The 12,000-nt window shown below is 37.4% G+C and overlaps 1 protein-coding gene across 13 annotated transcripts in view; it reads left to right on the top strand.

Moving 5' to 3' along the window:
* NRXN3 (neurexin 3) overlaps positions 1–12,000 on the top strand; it is a 1,686,195-nt gene that overhangs the window by 820,395 nt on the left and 853,800 nt on the right. For all 13 annotated transcript variants that reach the window (XM_055288598.2, XM_055288594.2, XM_055288597.2 and 10 more), the window contains one exon: positions 9,286–9,405. In XM_055288598.2, coding sequence (XP_055144573.1) covers positions 9,286–9,405 — 120 coding nt within the window. The remainder of the gene's footprint in view (positions 1–9,285; positions 9,406–12,000) is intronic.

Below are 12,000 nucleotides of genomic sequence, written 5' to 3'. Positions count from 1 at the left end.
TATATATCATATATAGGATATATACATCTTATATATATAATATATAAAATATATATATTTTATATATATATATATAATAGGAATTGGCTCACATGATTATGAATGCCAAGAAACTCCACAGTCCGCTGTCTGTATGCTGGAGAATAAAACAGTTGGATTCCAAAGTCCTGGGAATGGGGTGGCAGGAGCAGAAGTGGCATGACAGTGTAAGTTCTGCTCTGATTTGAAAAGCCCAAGAACCAGGAACACCAATGTCCAATGACTGAGGGCTAGAGAATATGGCTATCTCACCTCAAGCAAAGAAAGTGAATTCCTCCTTCCTCTGCCTTTTTCTTCTATTCAGAATAGGACCACAACAGATTGGATGATGCCTACTCACATTGGGGACCATCTGCTTTATTCTCTTCACCAGTTAAAATGCTAATCTCATTTGTAAATACCCTCAAAGACATACCTGGAAATAATATTTCATTATTATTGTATATAATGACCAGGTATCTGGGCATCCCTTACCTCAGTCATTTTGACACATAAAATTAGCCATCACATTCTCCTGAAGCCTCTCAACTCTTTAATTTTTATATTTTAGCAGTAGAGACTATAGATTGCTCAGGTAGGCAGTAAGAGTCTTTCATAATTCATTCGCATTTTCAAAAATTTCCCTGTAGGGTTTCTATAGACTTATTTATATGAGACTTATATAAATACACACACATATACATAAATCTATGTATATTCATCTTTTTTCTGTACTTTTTTTCCTTCCACCAACTACTGTTCACTCATTTTTTTCCTATAAAACAATGTAAATTTTAAAATGTGAAAATAGAAAGATTAGGCACTTACCAGGGGTAGAAAATTAAACTGAAGAAGGAAGATCTCTTTAGACAGTTCATGGCATGTATTATTCTGTTCTCATGCTGCTAATAAAAATATACCCAAGACTGAGTAATTTATAAAGAAAAAGAGTCTTAATGTACTCATAGTTCCATGTGGCTGGTCAGGCCTCACAATCATGGCAGAAGGCAAACAAGAGCAAAGTCACATCTTACATGGCAGCAGGCAAGAGAGAACTTGTGTAGGGGAACTCCCCTTTATAAACCCATCAGATCTCATGAGACTTATTCACTATCATGAGAATAGCATGGGAAAAACCTACCCCCATGATTCAGTTACCTCCCACCAGGTCCCTCCCACAACACGTGGGAATTATGGGAGCTACAATTCAAGATGAGATTTGGGTGGGGACAAAGCCAAGAATATCAGCAACTCTTATAATGCTCCTTCCCGTGGAAGCTGTGGTTTGCTGGGACAGGCAAACTCTATGGTTAACACAGAGTTCCACTATGATAACTTCACATTTAGGTTACACCCATAGAGTCTAAGCACTCTGACTTAAGCCCTTCACTCCTTGTGATTAAAGTTAGTGAATGTTGATAGATCAGTCTCACCTGGTCCCCACTCTTGGGTAACCAGCCTTGGCCCTCTAAAGGAATGGACATTGAGAAGACAAACTTGATGTGGCCTCCAGACCTGTCACTTCTCCTTTTCCCCCTTACCCTCTGCCTGCTGCACCCTACATTTCTCCACCCACTTCTTGTCTGGCTAGAATTAGCTGGTGCTGCTTTAGCGCTATTTATGAATTTCAAATTGGGGTGTCTGAGACATAGATTTGGTTAAGTCTTATTGAGTAATAACAGAGGGAAAGTGCATTCTGATACTAGTGTTGTGAGCTTTAGGAAAAAAGTCTATTTCAAGGACCTACAAACAATAAAAGACACTCTATCAACTTTTGATTTTCTAGGCCATGAAGAGGAATTGACTAAATCAGTGTACATGTGCTGTAAGGGTGGATTTGAGCAGTAACAGTCATAAAATGGTTGTATCAGACAATTCTTAATGAGAAGAACAATCCCACATTCAAGAAAAATGATAACAAATTTTGGCAGCCATCAGAATTATCTGATAAATAAAATGATAAGGGAATGAGATGCAATTTCATGTTTTCCAGCAAACTAAAAGCAGAGCTGGAAATTAGAAACCAAAGTACTAACACCATTGACATCTTATTTAGTCTTTCCAGACACATTTCTGTTGTCTTGTCACTTTCTCTAGTATACAAAGAAAGTCACCATTTTTTCTCCAAGGGATATGTGACTATTTTAGTGAGAGTTATTCACATATCAAGAGCAAAAATAATTTATACCATTCCTATACAGGAACTTCCTAAGGCCTTTGGATGTTTTAAGATATCAATAATTAATAAGACAATGATAAAAAAGACTTTGTAAATATGCAATTAAATAGATTTGTGCTATCTTAGAATGTCTGGAATTTTATGTTGGTTTGGAAGAGTGTTTTATGAAGAATTATGATTATTAAGTCCCTAGAATTGTCTGTCATGCTTATAAACATATACATTTGATACAGATTTCTGTTCATAAAATTGGACAAAACTAGATCTTCCTGTTTAACTGAATTGAAATGGTATTTGAAATTTTTCCTTGTAAAAAACAAAAACACAAACAAATCCTTACATCAAGATGTCATCTTTTCCCAGTTGTAGGTCAGAAATACCTCAAGTTACTCTTATTAATCCAATGACACCACACATGCACATTCCGCACTCTGGCTTACCCACATCCATGAGAGGTTAGGTGAGTGGGCTGCACAATTAGCAAGCGTGGCTTTGAGACCTCACCCTCTCACTTGCCACCTATGGATTTTGGGGAAAATTGTGTAACTTTTCTCTGCCTCAGTTTACTTTTCTGAAATCTTTGCCTTTTGATTCAATCAACATTTTTAAAATTATTTAAATTTGAAATTATGGAGATCTATGAGAAGATAATTTGTTTCTCTAATTCTTTACTACTTTTAATTATATTTGCTTCATCATGTGCTTATGAAGCTTAATGGAATTAATATCTTAAAAGCATTTAGTATAGTGTCTGGCTCATAATAAGCGCTAGGTAAGCTGTGTCCATTGTTATATCCTCTTTCTGATTTGCACAAGATTATTTTATATCAATAGATGTTTAGTGGGAAGCACTGTTGAAGCTTTTGGTTTTTTCCCCCAAGACATGTTTTTCTGTTTTTTTTTTGACACACTGCTATGTGAAATGCATACATTAAATACATTGACATAAAATAGGCTCTGTTTAGGAAAGGATGTACTTAAATAGGTTGAAGTAAGAATAGGAGCTTAGAAAATGATCATCTAGAAGTTGTTCTAGAGTCTAGCCCAGACTCTCATTCATTCAATAGTTATTATATACTGTACCTGGGCTTGGGAATACCAAAGAGTTCTTGTCAGCATCCGGTGAAACTGAAATCAAAGGACACATGGCCAATTAAATACCACCACCCCACCCACCCTAAGAAAAAATGTAAATAAAAACAGTTTCAAGTAAGAAATTACTTACGTGAGCTCTTATTGGTAAGTTCTAGGGATAAATTGTTACAAGAACCATTTTGCTTTAAATTCTAAACGAATGGCTTAATTTCTTTCTTTATTTTTTCTTGTTATTTAGTTCTTTCTTTTATTCAATAACATTTTGAATATTTTGAATAGAGCACTCATGCTATACCAAATACAATATCAGAAATTACAGATGTAAAGGCGACCAAGACAGACAAGGCTTCTGTCCTTGAGAGGCTTACGGTACAGTAGGATTTGAAAGACAGTCAGGAACTTAATAGTACTGACAAAAACCAGACACACTGACCAGTGGAACAGGATAGAGACCCCCAAAATAAACCTATGCATTATGGTTAACTGATTTTTTTTAACAAAGGTGCCACAAGTATACAATGGAGAAAGGATGGTCTCTTCAATAAATGATATTGGACAAAATGGATATTTACATGCAGAAAAATAAAATTGGACCCTTTTTATACCATATACAAACATTGTCTCAAAATATATTAAAGATTCAAATGTTAGACCTGAAACTATAAAACTACTAGAAGAAAACGTACAGGAAGTGCTCTATTACATTGTTTCTGGGAAAGGGTTTCTTGGATGTGACTTCAAAAGCACAGGCAACATAAACAAACGAGACTGCATGAAACTAAAAAGCTTCTGCACATCAAGAAAACAATTAATAGAGTGCGGAAGTAACCCATAGATTGGGAGAAAATATTTGTAAAGTATATATCTGATAAGGCACTATTATCCAAAATATATAAGAAACACAACTCAAAATAAGAAAACAAATACCCCAATCAAAAAATGAGCAAAGAATCTAACTAGACACTTCTTAAAAGAAGAAATGCAAATGGCCAACATATATATGAACAAAATGCTCAACATCACTCATCTTTGGGAAAATGCAAACTAAAACCACAATGAGATATCACCTTGCACCTATTACAATAGCTACTATCAAGAAGACAAAAAAAAAAAAAAAAGCAAGTATTGGCAAAGGCTTGGAGAAAAGGGAACATTTGTGCATTGTTGGTGGGAATGTAAATTAATATGAACACTTGTGCATTGTTGGTGGGAATGTACATTAATATAACCATTATGGAAAACAGAATGGAGGTTCCTCAGAAAACTAAAAATAGAATTACCATATGATTCAGCAGTCCTGCTTCTGGGTTTCAATCCAAAATAATTGAGGGCAGTACACCAAAGAGATATCTGCATTCCCATGTTCATTGCAGCGTTATTCACAATAGCTAAGAATTAGAAGAAACCTAGGTGTTCATCCTCAGATGAATGGATAAAGAAAACGTGGTATATGTACATGATGCAATACCTTTGCTCATTTTTTGATTGGGGTATTTGTTTTCATACTATTGAGTTGTTTGAGTTTCTTATATATTTTAGATAGTAGCCCCTTAACAGATTGTTTTATTCAGCCTTAAAAAAAAAGTGGGAAGGCCGGGTGTGGTGGCTCATGCCTGTAATCCCAGCTCTTTGGGAGGCCAAGGCGGGTGGATCACGAGGTCAAGAGATTGAGACTATCCTGGCCAACACGGTGAAATCCCATCTCTACTAAAAATACAAAAATTAGCCAGGTGTGGTGGTTTCTGCATGTAGTCTCAGCTACTTGGGAGGCTGGGGAAGGAGAATTGCTTGAACCCGGGAGGCAGAGGTTGCAGTGAGCGGAGATCGTGCCACTGCACTCCAGCCTGGCGACTGAGCAAGACTCCGTCTAAAAAAAATAAGAAAAGTGGGAAATTCTCTCATTTACAACATGGATGAACCTGGAGGATATTATGCCAAGGGAAATAAGCCAGGGACAGAAAGACAGATACCATATGATCTCACTTATATGTGGAATCTAAGAAATTTGAACTCACAGAAATAGAGAATAGAATAGTGGCTATAGGAGGCTGGGGGAGGGGATGGATGGAAAAATAAGAGATGTTGATCAATGGGTACAAAGTTTCAATTAGACAACAAGAATAGACTTTGGTAATCTATTGCATAGAATGGTGTCTACAGCAAATAATAGTGTATTTTAAATTTCAAAATCGTTAGAAGAATAGATGTTGAATGTTTTTACCACAAAAAAGTGCTAAGTATGTGAGGTGATTGATTTGTTAATTAGCCTGATTTACCATTCCGTATTGTAAACATATATTAAAACATAACATTGTATCCCATAAATATAAACAACTATTATCTTTCAATTAAAAAGAAATTAATTTAATTACAGTCCACGTAATTGTTATGAGTTAAGTAAATAGGAAGACATGATGAAGAGTAAATGTTCTGCTAATGGGGGCTTCCTTCAGTAGGATAGTTTGGAGAAAGCTCATTTTGAGCTGAAACTTGAAGAATAAAAATGAAACAGTCATTTGAATCTGGAGAAAGCACAGTTAAGGCCATGGGTCCAGCAAGAAGCACAAAGGAACTTGAAGATAGGGTTGGGCATGAAGTGTTAAGGCAGTGGTCCAGGAATATGAGCAGGCATCTGAACCACCTGGAGGGCTTGTTACAACTCAGATTCCTCAATTCTGTCCCCAGTCAATAGGTCTGGGTACAGACTTAAAGTGTGCTTTTCTCATAAGCTTCCAGGAGATGCAGATGCTGCTGGTTTAGGAGCAGCACTCTGGGAATCGTTGTGTTACAGACTAAAAGCAGGAGAGGGCTGTAGCACTGTGAGCTAGCGACATATGGTAAGAAATGAGACTGGAGAAGGAGGAAGGGGCTCTTAGGAGCTCAATCTTGACAGGAGGTTCAAGGTTAGTTCCAGGTTGTTGAGAAGTTGAAAGTTCTGTTAAGTCCTTAGTGACAATACTGTTGTTCTTGGATGCTTACAAAGTAGTCAGTCTTCCAGTACTATCTGATTCTACATGGCCTGTGTCCCTTAATGCAAGTGAAGCAAATTCAGTGGAATTGATAAATAACCTGTAATCCCCACCCCGTATTTGGTTCCTGATGAACTTTTGACAAATGGAAAAGATTACTCACTTTGCAGAGTGCAGACATGCCCCTACACTCGGGTTTTGGAAGCATGATACAGCAAATCAAGGGTGGTTACAATGCAGATCACCCCAACATTTACTGAAACACTGTTTCTGCATCTGCACAATAGACTTAGTGCCACCAGGACCTAACCCAAGAATATTATCTGCTTTCTAATAGCAAGCAGCTTTCAAACTTTTGATGATAAAATAGTAAAAACATAAAGCAATTAGAGGATTATATGAGGAGAAGACAGTGCAATGTGTAATAAAGTGCTAAATTGAATATTATGTGCAAAAATTAATGACCCAGATAATAATTGCTATGGCCACAACAAAGCGGGAGAATTATTCTTTGAAGTTATTGACTAATGTTTCATTTGAAGAAGGCATTCAGGCTGGTCCTTAGAAAATGGTTAAAATTTGGCTGTTAGAGGGAAGGCGAAAGACATGGAAAAGGCTTCGTCTTTAGATTCAATCAACATTCAAAGAATTATTGTGTTTTCCCAGAGTTTTTGCTGTTTTACTGCCTTTTACAGTAAAACCTTCCATAAACCTTCCGTGTGTTTCTGATTATTGAGTACAATTGAATTACTAGCCAATTGTGTGGTGAGAGCTGTTTGGCCAGGGAGCCCCTGTGGACTTCTCAGAAGCTTTTATCCTTTGAAAGAAGCTGTCCTGATTTACCATTGTTAATGAAACTTGTATAACACAATGCTCAAGTTTAAGACCCACTGAGAACATGACCACGTACCTCCTTTCATCTCTACATGGGGGAACCACATGGCCAATAGGAGCTGCAGAAAGCCAGCAGCAGTACTGTAACCCCAGTGTTAGTAATTGTTTTGAACTTTCTTATGTCATGTCCTCATAGCATTGTCTCATGAGTGATGGCCTGTCCTGCTTCCACCCTTCATGAATAAATACAAAATGCCTTGCCACCCAGAAGACGAACCCTTTGTAGTCGTGCATCTCTTTTGAACATGCATCTTTAGGACCCTGTGTTCTTTCATTTCAATATTCTTGCTTTTGTGAGGCTTACGTTAGAAACTGTGAAATATGCTGTTATTGCAGTGGTTATATGTTTTACCCTGTCAAGTGCTTTTATGCATTAGTTCCAGACTAATACATTTTGTGAGTCAAAGGGCTCATCTCCTTTGCTGATATTCTCTGGGAAATTCATGGAGTTATACTGAGTATTAAGATATTTCCTGTGAGCTCAGATAATCCCAAAGGTATAGATTTATCTTTAATCCCAAAGTTAAGGCAGAAAATATTAGTAAAAGAGAGAGAATGATTGAAGAGAAGTGCCAGGCTGACTGAAAGAAAGAGTTTAATGGCAATCTGTAAGAGAGAGATCATCAAAAAAATTTTAATGCCCCCACATATCAGAAAAAGATTTTGAGATTACCTTCAAAATAGGTAAACTTACTTATAAGTTATATACATGTACTGTTATTCTTATATATTAGCATATGAAAGACACACAGAAATAGAAATAATTTAGAATTAATTAAAAGAAACACAATTTCTAATATTTTCTTTCTATAGCACAAATGATTCTCTTTTGCATGCTCCAGCGCATGCACACTCCAATTAAGAGAATCCATTTTTAGCTGGGTGCAGTGGTTCACGCCTGTAATCCCAGCACTTTGGGAGGCCAAGGCGGGTGGATCACAAGGTTAGGAGATCAAGACCAACCTGGCCAACATGGCGAAACCCTGTCTCTCCTAAAAATACAAAAAAATTAGCTGAGTCTAGTGGCGTGTGCCTGTAATCCCAGCTACTCGGGAGGCTGAGGCAGGAGAATTGCTTGAAACCAGGAGGCGGAGATTGCAGTGAGCAGAGATCATGCCACTGCACTCCAGCCTGGCAACAGAGTGAGACTGTCTCAAAAAAAAAAAAAAAAAAAGAATCCGTTTTTAGAATACCTAGAGCAGCAGTGTGCTGTAGTGCAATGGCTCTCAAACTTCAGACTGCATTCGAATGTCCTGGAAGCTTGTAAAAACAGATGTATGCCTCCCTGCAAAAGTTTCTGATTCAGTGGGTCTGGGGTGAGCTCCAAGTATTTGCATTCCTGACACATTCCCAGGTGGCGGTCGTCTCAGAAATACACATTGAGAACCACTGGTATAGTTGACAGCATGGGTTTTGGAGTTAGTTTACCGAAGTTGGACATCAGTTACCAAATGTGTGACCTTGAGTAAATTACTGTGCCTTCCTGAGCTCAGTTTTTTATAATCTGTAAAGTGGAGGTAATCATAATTACTTACGTCTTAGAGTACCTAGAGAGCTCAGGGAGATAATGTGAATACATTGCTTAGTACTCAGTATTCACCCCCTAAAAAACATCAATACATGTTGGCTGCTAAATCCTCTTTCTTCTCCTTCTCTTCATCATTATCAATATCATTAAACATCTTTTTAATGTCACAAAGTAGACATAGAGACTTTTAGTTTCAGGATAATAAAACACTGTGCCTTAATTTATAAGAATCATGGGAATGATTTTTTTTTTTCTGCGTTAGCATTCTACATTAAAAGAGATTATAATCCAAATGAGATATCTTTCTAGTTGAAAGGTAGAGATGAAGCTATTTTGCAGAGTCAACCCAAAGGAGAACAGTGTGTTCAGCCCTCTCCCTTCTGTGTGTAACTGTTGATAGTTTGTGGCTAAGTGTGTATTTCCATCATCTTTTGTATATACTGAGTTCTTGTTGCATGAGATTGAGTTGACAATTTTGGTGGTGTGTCTTCAAATGTTTGGGGGCATGAGAATGGTAAATTCAGGTGATTTCTTTGAATCTAATTTTTAACATTTCTTCTCTCTCCTTTTTCTTTTTTTCCCCTCTTCTTGCGCATTATTAGGACCCAGTACCACCTGCCAGGAAGATTCATGTGCCAACCAGGGGGTCTGCATGCAACAATGGGAGGGCTTCACCTGTGATTGTTCTATGACCTCTTATTCTGGAAACCAGTGCAATGATCGTAAGTACAACAACCTTTCATACTGGAACTTTGTCAAGATGTTTGGAGATTTGGAGAATCTTAAAGGACAATATGTAAAAGGATGGCTCTTCTGAAAGATTCATAAGTAATTCTCTCCTCCAGGAACTTGGGAAATAAATGACTAGTGCTCTTATGAGAAGAGTGAAGAGACGTGTCTTGCTTACCAACACTAAATATTCTCCCACTTGCTTACTCCCTATGTTTTTTCTTTAGATTAGAATAGTGACTGGGAAACAATACCACAGCAGCAAACCAATTCGGGCAATATTTTTGTTGTAAGGGCTTCAATTCTTCATGAATTAAATCACCTTATCTTATTGAATTTAACTCCAAATTAGTTAATAATTTTGAGACTCTCCCCTTTTGCATTGCCTAGAATTTTGAGGCTATTTAAAGGGTATAGCTGTTTTCTCAAAAAGTTTGAGTTCTCTGAATTTCTTAGGCTTTACAAATGACAAAGACATTCAAGAGTTTGTTTTTTACAATTAGCAAAGCTTAAAGCATTCTTGGGTATCTTTCAGGTACAGGGTAGAAATTCTCTCTGACTAAATTTATTGGTATCTGGTTTATATACACGTAGCTATTCTGTATGTATGTGTGTGTATATGTGTGTGTGTGTGTGTGTATGTATGTATATATATATATATATGTATGTATTTTCTATTTTGTGAGTATATTTTATATGTATATATTGTATATTTGGTTTTTATTAGAAGAGAGTCTTGTGACTGTTAATTGTGTCCACTAGTGATGCTTCTGGCTCGTGGGTTTAGTTCTGACTTCATGAAGCTGCTTCTAGCACTGATGGTGGAGACACTTTAATGCTGTGGGTATCTATAACCTGTGTCTCCACTTCTTTCTCATGTTATTTTCTTGATGTGACCATAGTAAAGATGAGTAAAGACTTGAAATTTCTGAATAACCGTGGCAAAGAGATTTGTTGAAAATCCCTGACTTAGTGGGTCCTGCTAACCTTCTGACTTTCTAAATGCAGCCTTTGTTTTATAATCCAGACTCATTTGACCTCTTGGTTTTAGAAAAATGCATGACATTATCTGAGAAAATAGTAAAGTCACATTATGGTGTGACCACATGGGAGCAGACACCAATTACAATGTTATGCCCCCCAGATCTATATGGTTTTTTTGATTCTTTATTTCTCAGCTTTTTATCTGTGTGCAGCTGTCTGTTGTTGTTCTTTTTCCCATTTTTTCTCAGTAGTTTTGGTCCCATATGCTCTTTCATTCTCTTAAGGTACACTGAGGAGAAACAAGTGGAGAAGTTGGCAATATAGAGAGAAAATTATGTAATATGCATTCATCTAATTACATAAGCATATGTCTCTGTATCTGTCATGTGAAGGATACGATGTCTGGAGAAAGTTTTGGTATAAGATTGCTCTTACCAAGTCTTTTGGTATTATTGAAAGTCATGTTGCCATATTTATGGTGTGGAAATACTGTTTCACTCTGAAACAGGTAGTTATAAACCCAGCCAGCCAGAGAACCTGAGGAATTATACTACATGCTCTTTCTTTTTCCTCCAATTTGTCTGTATAGCACTCACTAGGAAGGCTTTTTTCTCTAAATGGTGGCATAATGCTTCTTTATCCTCACAAGTTTATTTCTTGTCGCATATACGTCCCACTCTGGGTACAAAATGGTCAGGAAGAGACTCTCCGCACAGAACAGGTGTAAAGGTAAGTTGTCCTAACGCGGTGAACATGCACAATCTTCAGAAGGTAGGTATGTCTTTTTCTGTCTTTGACAAGTTCCTATCTGTCACCCCATGCCAGGCATTATTTTCTGGTAAAAATCAGGAAGGATTCTTTCTAGCGTTCTGTGACTGTTTCTGGTTTTATCAAGAGCAGATTGTGTCTCAGTCTGGGATGTGGAGTATCACACTGTCTGACTTGGGGAATTTGTTGGGATATAATGAAGCACTAGAACTTACATTGGGAAAATGTCAGCTTTCCTTTGTGGCAACAGCTTATCACAGTTCAAAAATATTTCTAGTAAATCTAGGTTTAGGGCAATACATTTTGAATTTTATTCTGTAACAAAGCAGCTAAATATTTTCATTGTAGCAGACTTGGGAACCTGCCTCTCTAACAGGAGCTACTTGCCTAGTCCCCCACCTGGAGATTGGACCACGGCTTCTGTGACTGGATAGATATATGCAAATGATGAAGTACACATCTTTTTTTTTTGGAGACAGAGTCTCATTCTGCTGTTGCCTGGGCTGGAGTGCAGTGGCGCAGTCTCGGCTCACTGCAACCTCTACCTCCCAGGTTCAAGTGATTCTCCTGCCTCGGCCTCCCGAGTAGCTGGGATTACAGGTGCCTGCCACTACACTCAGCTAATTTTTTGTATTTTTAGTAGAGACAGAGTTTCACCATGTTGGCCAGGCTGGTCTTGAACTCCTGACCTCGTGATCCGCCCGCCTCAGCCTCCCAAGTGCTGGGATTACAGGGAAGTACACATCTTAATTGTGGAGTGTGAGAAATATATAGAATTAAGACATATAGGATATGACTGTGAAGTTTGAATATAAACTTTTAATGAAATCCAACCA

The sequence above is a fragment of the Symphalangus syndactylus genome, chromosome 8, assembly GCF_028878055.3.
Source record: "Symphalangus syndactylus isolate Jambi chromosome 8, NHGRI_mSymSyn1-v2.1_pri, whole genome shotgun sequence".
In the NCBI taxonomy this organism is placed as follows: domain Eukaryota; kingdom Metazoa; phylum Chordata; class Mammalia; order Primates; family Hylobatidae; genus Symphalangus; species Symphalangus syndactylus.
Note: the sequence above shows the minus strand (reverse complement) of the source record. Positions and strands in the feature narration are given on the sequence as shown.